Source organism: Photinus pyralis, unplaced genomic scaffold (assembly GCF_008802855.1).
Source record: "Photinus pyralis isolate 1611_PpyrPB1 unplaced genomic scaffold, Ppyr1.3 Ppyr1.4_LG5, whole genome shotgun sequence".
In the NCBI taxonomy this organism is placed as follows: Eukaryota; Metazoa; Arthropoda; class Insecta; order Coleoptera; family Lampyridae; genus Photinus; species Photinus pyralis.
This window is the reverse complement of record NW_022170596.1, coordinates 47,736,631-47,756,783: the sequence shown is the minus strand read 5'-3', so window position 1 is coordinate 47,756,783 and position 20,153 is coordinate 47,736,631. Positions and strand designations below refer to the sequence as shown.

The following is a 20,153-nucleotide window of genomic DNA, read 5'->3' as shown; positions in this document are numbered from 1 at the left end:
CAAATACGTAGGAAAATTCGCCTGGGTCACAATTGTTCAAAGCGCATGTCCATTTGAAAGTGAATGTAGCACTAAAATAATCGACGTGTCTTTGACATTGACTAAATACATTTAAAGTGTATTTAATAATTCGGATTTAAAATTGTTGTTAATTATACGTATTAGTTTGTCGAGTTTATAAGCGATATTTTAATAGGACGGTGCCTACCGCCACTGAAAGGTCTCCGCTTTTCGATTAATGATGACGCGGGTTCGAACCACCACGTATCAAGTGTCACTTTTGAATTTTTAAAACCGAATTTATAGGAAAATTCTGATTGTTTTGGATCTACAGGTCAAAATGTATAAGAAAAATCCGTTTTTGGGCCTATTAAAAATTTTCCGATTTTTAGAAACATGCCTATGGCAAAATTCGGTCGAAAAAAGCCGGAATTTTTTTTCCTTATCTGCAGAATTAAAAAAACATCCAGAATCTTCAAGATTGGATCAAAATTTTTGATGTAATGGTCACTGCCGTCTCAATATAACTGGTTTCTGGAATATTCGTTACAGTAAGCAATAATTCTCTAAACCATCATGGGGAGTTTAACGAATTTACACGAAATTTAAATTATTTTTAACGAGCAAAGAAGTAGGTATTATTATTATCATCTGTTTGGTTTGGAACGCAAGCATACAGCGCAGTCCAATGAAAACAAGCAATCCTCAATAACTCATGACATGACTGACAAGGGGTTGATTTTTACGTAGAAATATGTCACCTTACAACCGAAATTAACGTAATTTACAATGGGGTCATCCCGCCTTCATTTTTTATTTCTGATCCACAAAGTACATTAAAAATAAAAAGACCCGTGTGTCCTCAATTTTTATTTGCGAGTAAAATAAACCCAAAATAAATTATTGAAAAGCTGTGTTTTTAGTCCGAATTTGAAACGCTTCAGACTAAATACGTCACAAACCTACAACCAATCACGTAGAAGTGAGCTGGCAACCTTACGCGAGGGTCTGACGTTTGTCACATTTGACGTTTTGAGAGGGATGTTTAACTGCATCTAGCACGAAAGCACAGCCGTCTATAATTACAAGCCATGCTGAGAAGTTTGGCAACGTTGTTCGAAAGTCAATCGGTGGGCCGATTTAGTTTTAATGGCGTCTTGTTGCTCTTGAAAAATGGCATTTTCCTCTCCTGTGTTTCGCCTTGGCGGTTTTAATATAGAAGAAAGATACTTAGGCAGCTTACAGTTGTGCATATATATTATTTATTTACAAAAATGGATAATAACATTTTTATTTGACTTTAAAATTCGGAACACTGTAAATTGGTAACTGCATCATAATGTGTTTTCCATCGAGATCTCCGAAATTGGTGAACTTCTGTCAAAAGAGGTCGAGGTGAAGCACACGCTTGAGCACTTAATTTCGGTAAAAGGACAGTAAATCGCTGCGCATCAGCGAGGTTATATCAACGACCAGGTGTGATTCGGAATGGCAGACTTTAAGCCAGTCGCTACTCCAGTGGGTCTAGGTACGAAGCTTTTAAAGAGGGGACCCCATAAACTTCAAATTCCCGTACCATGAACTCTTGGGAATAAGTTGAAAGGTTCCTTCAGAAAATCGATTTGACATGTCCGTGCTAGAATACCTGAAATACAAACTACTTGTATTTTTTCACGATAAACACTTACCGTACTTACGTACCAGGTAGTGTGTAGGTCATATTTGAGCTTCTTACAGGTAGTTTGAACAAATAAAAGTGCTTGTAAAGGGTCCAGTAAGGAGTAGCTTGCTTTAGAGGTTATGACAACAAATCGATATATTTCGTTTAGCAATTTACCTGAATAATAATTTCTGTTCATTCCGTAGGGAGTAACACAAATTGTCGCAATTTCGCTCTGTTAAAACAGGTAAATTGGAATATTACACCCAAAACACGTATAAAATACACCTGAAATCTGTCAAGTTGAATTAGGAAATCGGCCTACCATGCAGTGTTGCCATAATTCTCAGCACGGCTTGTAATTATAGACGGCTGTGATATTGCCAAGTCGTTATGTCATCTGAATGGTTCTAGGAGCTGATTGGTTGGGCTTATTACGTCACAGAGCCCGCCACAATCATATCGTTTTGAATAAACCTTTAAAACCGCACATGTTCATTATTTTTTTGCTAATCAGCCTCTATTTTTAAATAAACTTTTACTGTCCAAAAAAATGTTTTATGGTTTCAGGTACACGCTTATTAAATTAGAACTGCGGAATTCAACTATACTGTAAACCCCCATTTTTTATAATCTCAATATCAACTGATTTATTCAGGGTGGCTCGTTCGCCTCGTTTTAACTACAATGCACTGTATATTGGCCATATGTTTTTCCATTTTGTAATTTACTTGAATAATACAGGGCGGTTCACAAGAATCATTTGTTAACCGCATCTGAATTTTAGAAAATTGGATTCGGCACACTCTAATCGTGTCGTTGAAAATTTCTTCGACAGATGGTGCTATTCGTTAATTTCAGCAGTAATAGCAGTATAGCGAGAAACGACTTCATAAAACCTAACAAGATTTCTTAAAAAGGATTAACATTTGAAAAGAAGTAGGAAAGGGACAATTTCGTTTCGTATGAAGCCGTCTACTGTTGCGAAAGAGGGAATTGGCGAAGGGTTTTCCGTAAAAGTAATTAGTACAAAGAACGGACGAAGCCCGGAGAAAAACTTTTCACGATCACTTTGTATAATCGTATTTTCCCGTAAAGGAAATCCAACACCGGAGGTAATTTTACAACAAAAAAAAAGGTTCAAAGAAACTAAATACGCACCGAAATAATTGAAACGTTAACTAACGGCTTCGACGTCGGCTTTGGAAACTAGAATCCTCCATGTTATCCTCAAACCGGCTGTTATTCTAGATCGCCAAAGTTGTAAGCCCGCCGAGTGTACACAATGGCGCGGAATAGAGAACGAAACTATAGTGTACAGGATCGGATTAAGTTAATCCGGGATTGATCTAACCGAAGAGTTAACCGAACGATCGGTCATTTCTGATAATGTGGTCGATGATTTCGCAGCGCTCGCTAATGCAGTAATGCGCGCATCGGGTAACGACTGCAATTCCTACCGATTTAATGGCGAAACTATTGAAATGTGAACAGCTATGTTCGCAAATTGCAATCCCTAATTTCGCACACTAAATCAGATTGCATTTCTGGATCGAACTTGGGTCGTTACGTCTAATTATCGTCAAATTAAATCGTCACTTTCCAACCGAATTCTAATAAAGTTTCTCTTGCTAGCTTCACAGTTATTAATTTGTGGTTGCTGATACTATTATAATTGCCAAAGCTGGCAATGGCATTTAATTTAATTTTTTACGTTTAGTATTGTCGCATTCGATAGTGGCCCAAGAAGTTATGACAACTCACCAATCCCCTAAATCAAAGCGGATATTTGATGATTCATCTAGACTCGTGCGAGATTTCTCTGTGTGCTTTTGGAAAATATGTGAATTTTCGGGGTTGAAACTGGTGCTTCGGCACTGTTGTGGCCGTTCGTATGTTCCTCTTCCGGAAACACAGAAGAGGTACAGGCAGTAGTTCTAGCTATTAACTAGCCTAGTAAAATAGCAATGATTATTGTCTGAGTAAGAACCTTACCGCAGTCGCAATCGTCTAACTTTATTCGAAAGCAATTCGAATAATTGAAATCCTTTCGACGTATAAGAGAGCCCTTTATTTAAACTATTTAATTTAACGAGCAGTATTTCATTAAAACTTTAAAGTTACAGCTGTAATATTTGCAAAATGTTATTACGAAGAAGATATTTCAGCACACAAACTCTCTAGTTAAATGGGCTTTCAGATTGTAATTATAATTTTAATGGTTACTTTTGTTAATTATCTTGCTCGAATTAGCGAACGTTTCCTTATATAAAAATCTAGAATCGGCGAGTCTCCTTTCGTTTTGGGGCGACATCAAAAGGAATTATCTTCCTATCTACTCGAGCGAGAAAAAGCGACTAGTAGTTCGTTATGTTCAATTTTCCAACAAAGACGACATACCGACATAACTTTTTACTTTATTTTCGAGCAATTCCGTTAAGCTCGCAATGGGCGCAGCATTTAATATATACGACCAATATCCATTTAAGTTCTATAGGCAGCGGTCTCGGTGGCCAAGTTTCCGAACCATTCGCCACTTACTCAGATTACACAGGACAAAGCCTAGCTGTTACATGAGGAAATTGGATTGTATTAGATAAGGAGAATACATTGCCTGCTTTCAAAGCTATTGACTTATACTTTTTGTCACTTTTACTCACACAACTTCCTTTTGTACAAGTTTCTTATGGTAGCACTTAGGATTACTTTATCCTCGCCATAGTACGAGATATTTTACAACGTATTTTTTTCTCCTTAGATGTGACATATCTCGTTCTTAAGGAAATAGAAAATATCTTTTTTTCTTTGCAATTTCTTTTGACATAGATTTTTGGTCTATGCATAATTTCAAATTATTAAAGAATCTATGGGAAAGGTTTAGTTAGTTATCTCCCCTCATTTGGAGAAATATTATTACTCATTCAAAACTATGGACAACGCTTACTATAAAATGGAACAGTCGAAATTGTCCCAACACAAAATAGAGTGGCCGCTATGGCCCATCTGCAACGTTTTCTTTAGATCCTCATATATCGTCAAGTAAAATGCGATCAAAAATGAGTTGCTGTCGAGTCACTTTTGCAATTTTTATTGTCGATATCTCTAATGAGCGACATCAGTTACTTTCGTGTACTAAGACCGTAATAATGAGGAGGTACATTAGTAACGGGCGATCAAAAATGAGTTGCTGTCGAGTCGCCTTTGAAAGTTCAAGTTAAATCCGATTTCCCATGTAAACAAAAGTTCCAAAGGTCACTCGACAGCAACTCATTTTTGATCGCATAGTATTAAAAGACACTGCATACAACAAGCCAGGTGTCAATTGCACGAAGCAAATTATCGCCGGCTCTTTTGTTGCTATAATTTTTAATCGACAACCAGCTGGAAGCTTCAAAACATACTTGTACTTATACAGGGTGTTTTTTTAAAGATGGGCCATAGAATGTACACACTTAGCATACATCATAACATAAGCATAAACGTAGGTCTGTGACAATGTAAAGCCAGGTTGCGGACAGCATTTTCCGTTATGTTAGACGGCCATTTTTCCTTATAATATAAGTTTATAAGTATAAAACATTTTTATAGCAAAGTTAAGTTGCGGTGTGTGCTGGGCGTGTTCAATTTTGCTTATAAGTTTGAAGGAGAATTAACCTCACTTTTATTTTACATTGTGTTAAAATGTCCAAAGTTCACTACTATGCTCTTAGACAAAAAGAAAAGAACTACCACCAACATAAACACTGCACAATTGTAGGTTAGCAGGAAAATGTTATTTATGAGTGATTACGTACTGCGCAGTGACACATTATAAGAACTTCATTTTCATTGGTTCCGCTATTTATAAATATATCGTACTAAAAGCCCTCATACCGTAAATTATTTCTACAAAAATTTATATTTCTTATGTTATAAGAAAAAATGGCCGTCTAACATAACGGAAAATGCTGTCCGCAACCTGGCTAGTGTAAAAGCGTTGAGTTATTTAAAATGGGCCATAGGGAAATTTACATTGCGCTCATTGTTCTCAAATCTTGGCCTGCGCTTAGTTATTTCACTGACAGTTCTCGATGTAAAAATGAAATAAATTGAAAGGTTATGTTTCTTACTAAAAAACAACTTAATTTTTAGTAGGTGTAGCATACTTTTAAATATTCTTAAGACTGCTCGTTAGAAGTTTGTAATAAAGTTATGTAAACGAGAAATCTGAAATGTCATTCCTGTTGCTACAGCGCTACCGTAAGATAAGGGTACCGAATACAAGTAATTAAATGATAACCTATACACGGTGTCCAATTTTCGAGTGCCACTATGGGGATCTCACTTATCTTAAGAGATAGAAAGTTGGTTAAATTGGGGCAAAGTTGCAAATTTCCGTGCTGAATAAAAATCTGAAACGAAATTTGAAATATCTTCAATAGTTTAAAAGATATCGCAAAAAAACGAAAATTTCTGATTTTTGTTTTTAATTTTTTTTTATAAACTAATCGTAGTAGACATTTCTAATTGACACATTATTCGGACACTTTTTAATGGAAATTTCAAATATGGGATCTTGTTTTTAATTACTTTCAAGATGACGGAGAAACACGTGGCAACTTTAGTATTTCTTATGGGCGCCATATTGAATTTTGACATTTTGGGATTACGTCTTTTTCTCTCTTTACAACGATATATCACACATGGTGGTTCAGTATCACATTTTTCCCTGCATTTTTCCAAAATTACAATTTTTAATTTTTTGAGAAGTGTGCTTTGGAAAAACAAAACGTTCTTTTGTTGTAAACAAAAGTTTGACAGTTTGATCCATCTGTCTGGTTGCAGCATTGTCAGAGAAGCACTCTTCTCAAAAAATTAAAAATTGTATTTTTAGGAAAAATATGATACAACCACCATGTGTGTGATATATCGTTGTAAAGAGAAAAAAAGACGTAATCTCAAAATGTGAAAATTCAAAATGGCGCCCATAAGAAAAACTAACGTTGCTACGTGTTTCTCCGTTATATTGAAAGTTATTAAAAACAGGACGCCATATTTGAAATCTCCATTAAAAATTGTCCGAATAATGTGTTAATTAGAAATGTCTACTACGATTAGTTTATCATAAAAAAATTAAAAACGAAAATCAGAATCTTCAAAACTATTGAAGATATTTCAAATTTCTTTTCAGATTCTTATTCAGCACGAAAATTGGCAACTTTGCCCCCATTTAACCAACTTTCTATCTCTTAAGATAAGTGAGATCCCCATAGTGGCACTCGAAAAATGGACACCGTGTATACTAAAACCGAGGATAAACCACTAAGAAAAATGTGTACACCAGAATTCCAAAAATGTAAAAGACAAAAAAAAATTCCATCCAACTTCCAAAAGTTTTCCCTTCAATTTCAAAAAATTACCGTGTCCAACAAACAAATTTAAAAAAGATATACACTCAAAATAACCTTCTCGGTCTCTGCACTCATAGAAGCATTGTAACGAGTGGATATCAGCAGAGCGATATATCAAAAACCAATTACTTCTGAGTAAGAAGGTTAGTTTTCCATGACGGTTCATTGTTTCTAGCCAAAGTCCATTAATCGGTCTTTATGTATTGATGTAATGTAAACTGATGAAGATCATAGCAATACGTCTCTCTCACGTTTATTGTGACAAGGTGTAACAGCCGATTCGGGAGAAACGGAAGTTGGTGTCTTCGGTAATGCCGAAGCTTTCAATAGAAGGAATTTGTCAAACGTAAATTACACAATCGCGACATCAGGGAATAAACAGTGATTGGGAGGTCACAGTTGTTGAGATACGCTATCGTTGTTTCAATATAGCTAGTGTTGCAGTGTTGTATTGATTTATGCTTGTATTGTTCCTGGATTTAATGTAATGGTAAGCGCTCTTTTCATTTCAATATATCCACCCCTACCCTTGCAACTGCGCGTATTTATCCAATCCGTGTAAGATTGCACCAACTAACTAATTTGACTGTTATCCCCAAGATGGAGTTTGCAAGTCCGTGTCCGGTGTCACTGACAGGGCCACCTTCGCACATGTTTATGACGCTGATAAACACAATTATGACTTCTCAGTGTCTATTATCACCCGCAAACCTTTTTCCGTCAGACCACGCGACCCACTTGAAAGACGGTGACCAGTTCGACTTCATCGTGGTCGGCGGCGGTTCGGCAGGGTCCAGGGTCGCCAGTAGACTATCGGAAAATCCCAAGTGGAAGGTGCTTCTCTTGGAGGCCGGGGGGTATCCGTCAGCCAACACTGAGGTAATCACCTCCCACTGAACTCCCTCGCTCATGGTGTTCTGTTGGCAGATTCCGGCAACCTTCTCCAGTTTGGCTGGTAGCGACCAAGATTGGGGTTACACCAGCGAGCCGTGTAAAAATGCGTGTCTAGGGGTGAAGGAGCGAAGATGCTCGTGTCCGCGTGGGAAGACATTGGGAGGCTCGAGCGCGATTAACGGTATGCTTTACTTGCGAGGAAGTCGGAAGGATTACGACACCTGGGCCAACGACGGGAACGTCGGTTGGGATTTTGACTCGGTCCTGGAACACTTCAGACGAATTGAGGATCTGCAAGGCGTCGACGATGAACGCTTCGGTAAGGGAGGAGACCTGAAATTGGTGCAACAGATCAGTCCGCAGCCGATTCGCAAGGGACTGCTTGAAGCGTACAACGAGCTAGGGTACGGTGCATATAAGGAAGAGAAGCCGATTGGGTATTTCGACTTTTATACAAATATCTGGAAGGGTACCAGATATAGTGCGGCCAAAGCGTTCTTGGCTAAGGCAAAAGAGCGCAGAAACCTGTACATAGCGCTTAAGGCTCAGGTCGGTAAGGTTACCATCGGTGAAGACCTATCAGTAACAGGCGTCGAAGTGCGCACCAACGGTAGAATTATCAAAATTAAGGCGACGAAAGAGGTGGTGCTTTCAGCCGGAAGCGTCAACTCGCCCCAAATCCTCATGAACTCCGGGATTGGCCCAGAAGATCATCTAAAAGAGCTCGGCGTGCCACTCGTTAAAAATTTGAAAGTAGGCCAAAACCTACAAGACCACCTGCTGTTTGCTGGAGTAATGTACAACGTTGTCGACAATGCGTTTGTGCCAAAAACTGCCGAAGACGTAATAGACGACTGGTACCAGTATCTTAGACACAGAACTGGGCCACTTAGTATGACAACAATTGAAAATTTCATGTTCTTCGCCGATCCCATGGGTAACACTGAAGATCCCTCCGTGCAGCTCTATTACATCCCAATGTACAAGAACGACGTGTATGGCGGCCTAAAAGCGGTTCAAACCTTATATAAACTACCAGAAGAAGTTCGAGCGGTACAAAACGAAAGTATAGAGAAATCGCACGGCATCTTTCTAATACCAACGCTAACGCATCCAAAATCCGTTGGTCAAATTTTATTACGCAGCGCCGACCCGTACGACACTCCGAAGATATTCACCAACTACCTCAGCGATCCCGAAGGCGAAGACCTCCAAGCTCTCTTGGACGGCGTGCGATTTTTCCAGAACCTCACCGCAACCAGGGCGTTTTCTAGGTACAACCCTGAGCGGTTGCACTTCCCTTTCAAAAACTGCCGACAGCATGCACCCGACAGCGACGATTACTGGAAGTGCGCGTTTCGAAACATTGCGAGCACAGTCTACCACTTGGTCGGGACGTGCAAGATGGGACCGAAGAGCGACCCCGACGCCGTCGTCGATCCGAGATTGCGAATTCACGGAATGCGAGGGATACGCGTGATCGACGCGTCGATCATGCCGAAATTGGTCAGCTGCAATACGAACGGGCCGACGATGATGATTGGGGAGAAAGGTGCGAGCATGATCTACGAAGATTGGCGCGAAGGTCGTGCGGAGTTGTGATTTCTACTTATATACAAATGCCATTTGGTCCACTAATGCACCTGCATCTTAGAATCAAGAAACCAGTGAATTTCGTGCCATAATTAAAATAGTATTCAAGTATAAATAATGATGTGATAATTGAGGAATAATTCTTTATAAATTATATTTGATACCATGTTTGCGCTGGCTGAGGGGGTGTGTTATCTCCCAAGTTACGCTAACTTGTAGATGTTTTCGGTACGCTTCGCATACACCTACCCAAAGCTCGGACTAGAGGTGTTTAAGGTTTTAGTGTTTATCCACCTCCCCCTTAAGACGGAAAACATTTCCATTAAGTATATTGAAATCTAGGGGCGAACGACCAAAGATGCATATTCTCTACCCTTCACCTCACCAAACTTCGATCAGTAGTACCAAATGTCAACCGGTAAAAACGAAAGCGATAATCTTGCGTCTCCCCAATCACGAGCGCGCTTGAAGAATTCAAATTTCCCGCAACTCATTGCCATAATTCACAATAAATAGTCAGTCCGCAACGTTTCGAACTTTTGATTGGATTTTAAATAGTGTTTGTTCCGCCCTTTGAACTAGAAAAGTGCTTTTCAACATGCAACTTCAAAGGCATACGTTCCCTCTCATTTTTAAAACAGACCAAACTGCGCAAACTTTCCCTCCCGAGAGTAGTCAAAACTGTTTTAATTGCGCTTATTAAACATTTCCCGTTCGAAAATTATTTATGAGCGCTCTCCATATTTCAATTGGTTGGTTGTAAAATAAGCTACTTGAAAATCCCTCGAATAACTAATTCAATGTTCGAATCATTTTCGCATTTCGTAATTTGATTTTCATTTCGTTTAGATGTATTCTAGTTATTAGTCAAATTGGCGTCGTGAAACGGAAATGAGGTAATTATTCGGTGTAATATAATTGAGGTGAAACATTTTGGGTGCATTTGATCGATCATAAACAATTCCCACAGTAACAAAAAAAAACTTCTTTACCTATCTAATAAACAAAATTTGCTAAGAATTGGAAGATATATTGATTTACAGTATCCGCACATAAAGAACACGAAAGTCATTAAAAGAGAAACAGAAAAAAGAGATTTTATACGTTAGGTAATTATAATAAAATCGTTATGTGCCATAAAAGTTAACTTTGTCACATTGCCTTCCATTTTTGATTGTCACATGTTAAGACACTGTCGCTAATTTCATTCCTCAGAATTGCTTTCCCCTTGTTAAGTCAATAGAGTACTTTGGGGACATAGCAGATGTTTGTGTTCTTAGGTTTTACGTGAACTCCATCGTGCCTCATTTGCAGTAAAAATTGAAGCATAGGGCCCTAAAGAGCTGAAAAAGTTGAATGGGACACTAAGAAACGCTAAAACGTAGTAAGAAAACACTAATAAGACACCAGAAAGGCAACAATAACCTTCCTGCGATACTCCATTTTCGAGAGATTCACATTTTCACATCGCCAGTAAATATCTCTGGTGTAGACGTTCCAACCGCCCTTTGAGAGTACCCTCCTCTCTTGAGATATGAGGAATTATGCCCGATCACGATAAGAGGTCGAAGAGGAATGTGGTTAGGAATAATAAATTCCGTTTAGACCTTTCATTACAGTACCATGAAGGATAAAACCAATCCTCCCCATGTAAAGCGTGAGGGAGAAGAGCGGTTCCTTTAACTAGAAATCCAAATAAAAGCAATTTCTAACACCCCTCGGCACTCAAAAAAAAATCACGGAGGAAAGTTGGGGTTTGTAGAAACCAATTCCTTTGAAGTGTAGAACGCCCCCCCCCCCCCTTTTACTTGGCACCAGTAGAGGCATGCGTATGCAAAATCTGAGACAAATTAGTCGTTGCAAGTAAAAGTTATGCACAAATTCCCCTAAAAATAGTTCAAAACCGCAGAAGTGGGTCCGAATGAACGAACGGATAAAACAGCCGAATTTTTTCGCGGGTGAAATCCCGGGGGTTGAAAGGGGTGGAAAGTGGTCTTTTGCAAATTGTGGCAAAACTATTAATTTTAGATGAAAATGTTTAAAGTAAAAGTTATAGAGAATATAAAAATGAACAACTTTTGTATCTGCACTAACACATAACCTCCAATTTCCCTAGAAAAAACGGAAAAACCTTTTTTTTCGATTTTTATTCTTATTTTTACGAAAAAACAAAGGAGATAATTTTTTGGACTCGTAAAGTTGAACCGTTTCCAATATCTCATGGTTTCTGAAAAAAAACCACCTCTTTTTCAAGGGGATGAAAAATCTATTTTTTTTTCATCGTACAGAGATATGTGCGGTGTAGCAAAATTTTCTTAAGGAAAGCGGCAAAAACGGGGGGAACAGTTTTAAGATATACCTTTTTGAGATAGTAGGTAATAGCTTTTTTTGCAACTAAATTAACGTATCGGATCCGCGCTAATAAAAAGTTTTTGAAATCTGTCTTCTCTCTCCTCTTTAATGTTGCTAAAATATTTTTTTTTGTTTCCTAGTGTCCAACTGCCTTAATTAAAACATCTTTATTGTTTCTTTTTTCTGCATTTTTACCGCAATAACAGCAATTCGAAGTAAAATCGAATTCTTTTGCTTCCTGAACAATTTGTTTTTGTTCACTAACCCTTCTTCCTGCCTGTTTTGCAGCTGATGGAATTAAGCTGGGCCTGTTGAGCGTTAATTTACAAGAATTATGAATAAAATCCTCACGAAGTTTATTCCAGGTTTTACATCTCAAATCATTTGCTTTGGCCGGTAAAACTAACGTTCTCTATTGCAGATTTTGCAAGTTTATCAACAGACCCAACGCAATTGCATCAGCTATAAAACAGGCAGGAAGAAGAGCCAGTGAACAAAAACAAATTGTTCAGAAATCGGGAAACAATAATAATTCGATTTTATTTCGAATTGCTTTTATTGCGGTAAAAATGCAGAAAAAAGAAATAATAAAGATGTTTTAACTAAAACAGTTGAACATAAGATAACAAAAGAGAATATTTAAGCAAACATTAAAGAGAAGCAAGAAGACATATTTCGAAAAAATCTTTATTAACATCCAACACGTTGATTGATCATTAGTCAAAAACCGTGTATATCTTAAATCTGTTTTCCAGTTTTTGGCGATTTTCTGGAATTTTTACTATAGGAATAATATTTTTTTATTTTTGTTTATTAAAATACAAGTCTTCCCGAAAAGTTTGCTACCCCGCGCACCTTTGTACGATGAAAAAAAAATAGATTTTTCATCCCCTTGAAAAAGAGGTGGTTTTTTTCAGTAATCGTGAGATCTCGGAAACGGTTCAACTTTACGGGCCCACAAAAATTGTCTCCTCTTTTATCACACAACATCTTTACTCCAAATTTCAAACTCCTACGACTTTTTTTAGTAAAAATAAGAATAAAAATCGAAAAAAAAAATTTTTCCGGTTTTTCTAGGGAAATTGGAGGTTATGTGTAAATAGTGCAGATATAAAAGTTGTTCATTTTTTTATTCTCTATAACTTTATATTGAACATTTTCCCCTAAGATTAATAGTTTTGCCACAAATTGCAAAATACCAGTTTCCACCCCTTTCAACCCCCGTGATTTCACCCGCGGAAAAATTCAGCTGTTTTAATTATTTTTCCCCAATTTCTAATAATTTCACCAGCATAAAAAACCCGGTTTGAACCGGTAACTAATTTTTTTTGTTAAAAAATATTATTATAGCCTGGACTATTAAGGGATATCGTAACTTAATACCTAAGGCATTAAACCTGAAGAGCTGTCACTTTTGAGCAACTCGTCTAATAAAATTAGATTCCGGAAATATGGACTGAACCTACCTACAAAATGGTTTTGTTGTATTGACGGCAATTTTTGTATTGCATCGCAACCCTCGAGCTACAGCTTTTCGATAAAATGAACTGAGACGAATCTTTTTCTGTTCACCGTTGCAATAGAATCGCGAGATGAATAAGCAATTTCGCAACAAAAAAGAGTAGCAATTTCAGACTTCTGGAATGCTAGGATTAGTTCGTATCTGAACTGGCTAATGACGAAGTTCAAAGTCCGCATCAACGATTAAACCTAAATGCACGCAATATTGAGAGATAGAGTAAAAAACAAGAAATCCTGGAGGTAATTTTCTCAAAAGCGCTTGTTAAAAAGTGAACAGTACATGAGGCTTATTATCATTTCATTCTTGTGTCTTGAAGGGTCGTATCTTTTCCCGTTCGCATTTATATTTATTCGTCGGGATTTACAGGAGCGTAATTTATTTTTATTTCCTCCCCACGAAAGACTGTAAGGGACGGACCTCACAAAATCTGATTTAAATCTCATTCGTGCCGATCCGATTTAAATTAAGATTAAATTTATTTTTAATATTTTCCTCGCCCTTATTTGTATATGTTTTAATATACGAACAACGGCCTAGACTTATTGTCGAGTTTTAAATAAGAAAGGGAATGGAAATTTATGTCGGGGATTGGATTTAAATTTTCTTTAGAGTTTATGCAACGAATTCTAACAGATAAAATTTATTTACATGCGAGGTCGACTCGCTTTAGAATTTATAAGTAATTGTATGTAAATTTGTGTTGTCATTTACCTCTTCCCTTAGTATTAATTCTTATGCTTGGCGCATTTGGAATGAGGTTACCATTAGAAAAGCAACGTTATTGTTAACGGCGTCGGGGGAGTTTAAAGGAGAGGATTACGTTACGTGTTGGGGTAGCTCGTTCGTGAGAGAAACTCCTTGCATTGAAAATGTTTCTAATTTCATCGATTGGAAGAAAACAATTTCCAGCCATTAGTGGCGGTTACGTGACAATCATGCCACTTCTATGCAACAAAATTCGGTTTAATACAATGTGTTCCATAAGAGGAATTCATATAAAATATTTTCATGTCGGTGACACTTCCGATTACCTACACCACACGTTGATGCCGAATTATTTATTTTTAATAGAACACCCTATATATTGTTGTGTAAACTATGTCACGCAGACGTTATTTTGGTTTCAGCACGTGCAATAATGATGGACCATCCCTGATGTTAATAATTTTAATTCCTGAAATTAAATCTGGTGGGCTCTTTTGATTTGTTTGTTTTGAATTTTAAATTCAGTGTTATTTGGCTTTTGAAATTTTTTATAGAATGCGTAATTTGTTTGTTTAAATTTAGCGCTTTTGTAATTCATTAACTTAGATAATATTAAGAAGTGTTTGCCACCCGCGCGCGTTTTATTAAAAGGTTTATCTCTCGGTTTATCTGGTCAATGGGATAAGAACATTTGCACAAACGTTTGTTTGAATTTTTCGATTACTTTTTTGACTTCCAAAAATTCGTCTTTTCTTCTAGTCGAACTTTTCTGATCTTTCAGACTCTTTAGGATTGGGTTGGTTAATAATTTCTGAAATTTCTTATTTTGGCCGCGACCCGATTAGGCTATAATATAGGTAGATTTTGGCCACTGAATTAATTAAAGCAACGAAATTGAAATATTATTGTTCTTTATTTCTGTTTTTGTTTTAAGTTTTCTAACCGTACCCGGTAAACAGCATGATTTCGTAGGTAAAGCTGGTGACATAATAATAAGGCCGGAACGACCTCCTTACGCAGAAAATAAATCCTGAAGCTGCAGATTGGAACATTGCACGGTAAAAAATCCTCCTGCGAAATTAGAAGTTCTATTCTATGGTGTATGTTTTTAGAACAGTTAATCCTTTCGTTCATGGATGTAAGAACCGAGAATACACTTCCCCGAATTTAGAATTTAGGCGATCGCAGAACAAAATTAATTTGTCTTCGCTAAAGTCTACGTGCGAATACGATTCAATGCAGCCCCTACGAAAATTCAACTTCCCCGAGTACGATACTTGCCGATCACGTAATGAGAATGACAATCCACTCTCCGCGGATAAAGTGGGTTGTTTCTCTCCTCCGTAGAATACCACGAGTTTTGTTTACGAACTAATTTTTACATTCCCATCGACACGAAAATTTATATCTGCCCGTTAAGAACGCTTATCCTTTTCCAATACAATAGCAACATTTACCTTTCTTCAAAGTTAAGAAAAGAAGCTTCGCTGCCAAATTGCTCCCTCCTAACGAGGCAGTTCAAAGGTTGCTCACCGTTCAAAATCCAAAGGTTGCTCGCCGTTTAAAGTCCAAAGGTTGGTCGCCGATTAAAGTCCAAAGGTTGGTCACCGTTCAAAGTCCAAAGTTTGCTCAAACTAATCCGAATTCATGTTTAGAATTGGGCATGTGTACCAGATTTACGAGCGTGGATTTCGTCCGGTTTAAATAACTATAGACACATATTGTTATATCAAGTAACAAAAGTTTAAATTTATATCATTCCTTTACTGTGCTATATTAACTTGTACCTGCACGTATCATTAGTGTTACTTACGTCCAAGGATTTTTTGAACCTAAGATATATCACCATCTTTAACCTTCTGTAATTCGGACTCGTAAAATCCACCCAATACAGGATTTCCTTTCATCAAAAGAAATCAATTTTGGTGTCATATTTCACGTTCTAAGGTTATCAAAGGCTAAGGCCCCATTTTTGCGGTATCCCATTTTACTCCCAAGTTCATTAAAGGTCAGTGACCTCATTTTGTCTCATCTTATTTCATTTTGAAGGTCATTGGTCCATTTTTTGTGCAGTTCGGGTTCGCGATGACGTTAGCGTTCACGTTCAAACGTGAACGCGAACCCAAACGTGATCGCGAACCTGAATGCGAACGCGGGCGATCAACCTTTGGACTTTGAAATGCGAGCAATATTTGAACTATCGATTGCTTTGGTTCACGAGTGCTTAGCATACGCTATGTATGACATTATTAACATTATTCGATATGCCTAAATGCAGGAGGAGTAGAGATTACTAATCGCTACAACCACAACAGTTTAAACTTGAGGTCAATGACATCAAACAGTCACACTCCGCCCCTACATAAGTCGCCTTCAAATAACATAGAAAAACCGACTTATGGGATTTTACATACACTTGAGTTAGGATCGGCCCTGTATGGCTCAGAAAAATGAGTATTGCTCTTAAAATAAAAATAAAATATAACAACACAAAATGAGATCTTGAATGGCGACCAACCTTTGAACTTTGAACGGCGAACAACCATTGAACTTTAAATGATGAGGAACCCTTGCACTAGGAGAAGTAGATAACTTTGACGGCACCTGAATTGGTATTACATTTAGTTAATTTAAAATATCCTATCGGTTGCTTTGGTCATAATGGCTGAGTACGTTCAAAGTGCAAAGTACATAACTTTCCATGATCATCCTTTGAAAGCTAAATATCGCACCCATTGTCCGAGGCGAACGACCGAACGAGATCTTGATTTACTTCTCTCTTGACATTTGGAGAAAGAGAGAGGGTTAAGGGTCAACGACTATTCGAACAAGGCTTTGACTCATTTTCCGAAATCTCCGCATGGCACCCTTGAGAGGGAAACGTTTAGGGGAGAATGAACCTCTGTATTTCACCTTGACCTACTTTCCAATGTCACCGCCAAGTACCGAACGTCCTTTGAACTATGTAGCACCGCAAAAAATGAGCTAGTTGACCTTCGGTAACCTTGAAAGTGAAATATGACAACGCAATAAGTGGGTCATTGACCTCCGATAGATTTGAAAGTGACCTTTGAATTTCCCAATGTCACCGCAAGTGGCGAGCGACCTTGAACTAAGCCAGACTCGCCCTTGTATATCTACTGCCCTCAAGCCTTCTCCGCCAACCGCAATTCACAACTCTTATCTGTAATCGTTGCCGGACTAAAAATCGAAACGGAACCAACGCAAACTTGACGACACGCGTCTTTTTTATCGCACACACATTCAATTTAGATATCTTTTGCTCACAAAACACGGGGATTTTCCAACAGTTTAGAATCTACATATCCAATACTGCACGACTGGTAGAATTGTAAAAGCCTGAAAGTAATTCGTAGAAATTTTTGTGCTCATTTAGATTCTATAGGGTATTGTTCTCATAATAGTCTTAGGATGTCTTAGGTTCCATTAGGTGGGAAATATAGTAGGTAAGTTATCGCGTTATGAAAATAAAATTCAGCACAATTTCCCTGTGTAGGTTTCTTAAGGACAACCTAGTTTTTCTTGCACTATGGGAGTACAGCGACTTAGATTGCCTTTAAACACATATGGGTGAATGTATTATTATCAGTCATATGGAAGAGGCGGCAATTACTCAATGAAAAATATGAAGAGGCTAGTCCGGGAAGTTTTTGAAGGCATTTGGTCTAAGACTAACAAAAGAAAAACACGTTCGGATGCCGTAAAAAATTTCGTTCCGAGTTTACCAGAGCGAAGGTTCCCAAAAAGGGCATTGATTTGAAGTGTTAATTTCACGCGAACATCTTACAATTAGAAAAAGGTGAAAACGATTGGAAGCAAAAGAGGCTTTTCCAGTCAAGGTTTATCCAAACGATTATTTTTAGGCGGCAAGTGGTTAAAGGTGTTATCTGAATTTAAGTGTAAAGAAATAATTTGTGCTAATAAAAAAGAAAGGAATTTAATTGATTGAATTTGCGTGTTTCGTTGTGGAAATAAAGACAACTGTTATCGGGCGAAGGCAAATAACTTAAACGGGCTGGGATCGTCTGATTTGAAACTCACTTTTTGATGAAACCATCATAAAAATAAAGTGTACAATTTTGCGTATTTGGAATTTCTCCTATTACGGCAGTAGAAAAGACGTTAGCTTTACAGTCCTGTGGTAGTTAAAAATTTTATTTGTTACTCAGTTGTAAACGTTGATTAACAAGACAAAACGCAAACGGGTAAACGTCAAGTTTAAACGCTACTGACTTGTAAAACTGCCAGCTGACTTGTAAAAATTTTACAAGTTAGTAATCTAGTAATTTCATTGGCCAGAATTAATGCGAAGTCTCTGTTACATGGATAACATGATATTTCAGACATTTCTTCTCCTATCGCCAGTAAAAACTCACTTACCTGGCTAATAATGTAAAATATTATTGCTTGCTTGCAACCTATAAACAATGGAGCTTTACGTTCGAAAAAACTTCATCCAGACGGCAACGACTGATAAATTCGTAGAAGAAAATATTATCCGTCGGGAAGCTCCATTTTACAATATCACTCTATCCCTTCACGAAGCATAATCGCCCCTAATCTGTTTCATGCCAACATTGTTATCTACTGAAGGACATTTTTAATATGAGGACCGTTCAAGTTCATTTTTGGAAAGTGCAGATTGTATTTCAAGAAAAGGAGGGTAATATGGCACTTGTTGCATAATGACGGGCAACGGTGGAGCTTAAAAGAAAGGCGCCGTTGCATTTGGACAGCTGTAAGGTAACAATGTACCCGTGCCTTTATTTATGGGAGCGTGTAAACGCTCCTTTACAAATGCACTACATTGACATCAATAGATGTCGCTAACTAATCATTAATGATAACATAATCAAGTGTCATTTCCACTTCCTAGTCGTAGGCCTAATCATGGCTGTATAAAAGGAGGATCCCTTGAGTTTAGAAGACACTTCTATCCTGTCATTTGATGACCGAAAACCTGAATCCAGACCCGAAACTGATAATCATTCATCCGATTTCCCGTTTGCATTCGATACCGTTTCCGTTCCGCTTATATCCTTAACCCACCTGTCCCTGCACCCTTAACCTCGCCATTCATTCGAAATCATCCAGTCCTTGAAAGACGAACCCTCAAACACCCGGAAGTTCGATACCTGTGGGGCCTGTGACCCGCATGTAGCCAGCTCCCGCTTGCTTGATTTAGTCGTAAGGTTGTGAACGTTAAGCGGAGGTAGTGGCCGTGTCACATCTTGCTTTTCGTTACCATACTATCACCAGTCCCTTAGATACGAGGCGAGTCAAGGTACGGGAACTGGGAACTGTGGGGCCTTCGACCTGCATTCCTCCAGTTTGCGACCATTGATTCTGCTTCAACCTCGAGCGTGGTGTACGGGGGTAGTGGCCGTGTCACATCCTGTGTACCACCTCTAGCATAAGTACCATACCGCACTGACGGGCCGAGTATTCGGAAGTGCTGGTGTCATTCACCTGAAATAGAACCCGGCGGCACCAATCATTCGCACCCCGATTCATCGATAGCTTACCAACTCCCGGATAAAAACCCGCTAATCGATAAACTTACAGCTACCGCCAAATTAGAGTACCGCTGAGCCGAGGCGATCAGCTCCGACATCTCGACACCTGAGATCGCCGCCATTGCCCTTTTACCGCAACCCGAGGCAACGGCATAGCCGACTGCAGAATACTACCGTATCAACACCAGGGATACCAACTAAATAATAAAGGCCGATTCTCACTTTCGTGCAAAGAACCTGCACGGCACATACTCGGCACGGGCAAAGTTTTTTGAGTTCAATTCACACTGCGACACGCTTGCCGCAGGTAAGCAGTTTCTACGCGAGTTTCAACTGTAAAAATGTTCGAAACTTTGACGTTAATTAAAATTGGTCTAATATTAGATGATGAAGAACAAGAAAGTACATATTGCAGAAAAAGAAAAATACGTTTTTGTGTACATAAAATGCATAAGAAGTATCTTTTAAGACCGAAATCATTTTCTTGGACACATTCAATC

At 38.2% G+C, this 20,153-nt stretch overlaps 2 protein-coding genes and 1 long non-coding RNA gene across 3 annotated transcripts in view; 2 read left to right on the top strand and 1 right to left on the bottom strand.

The window, feature by feature from the left end:
* LOC116172249 (E3 ubiquitin-protein ligase MIB1-like) overlaps nucleotides 1-20,153 on the top strand; it is a 462,793-nt gene that overhangs the window by 44,959 nt on the left and 397,681 nt on the right. The window lies entirely within an intron of this gene.
* LOC116172248 (glucose dehydrogenase [FAD, quinone]-like) lies at nucleotides 7,250-9,703 on the top strand. The gene is made up of 3 exons (XM_031489420.1): nucleotides 7,250-7,540; nucleotides 7,651-7,929; nucleotides 7,978-9,703. Exons 1-3 carry the CDS (start codon nucleotides 7,538-7,540, stop codon nucleotides 9,544-9,546), a joined length of 1,851 nt encoding a protein of 616 aa, XP_031345280.1. The 5' UTR covers nucleotides 7,250-7,537; the 3' UTR covers nucleotides 9,547-9,703.
* On the bottom strand, nucleotides 18,877-19,790 carry LOC116172261. The gene is made up of 2 exons (XR_004145614.1): nucleotides 19,187-19,790; nucleotides 18,877-19,115 (listed from the first exon to the last, which is right to left on the bottom strand). It is a non-coding gene; the product is annotated as an uncharacterized LOC116172261 (long non-coding RNA).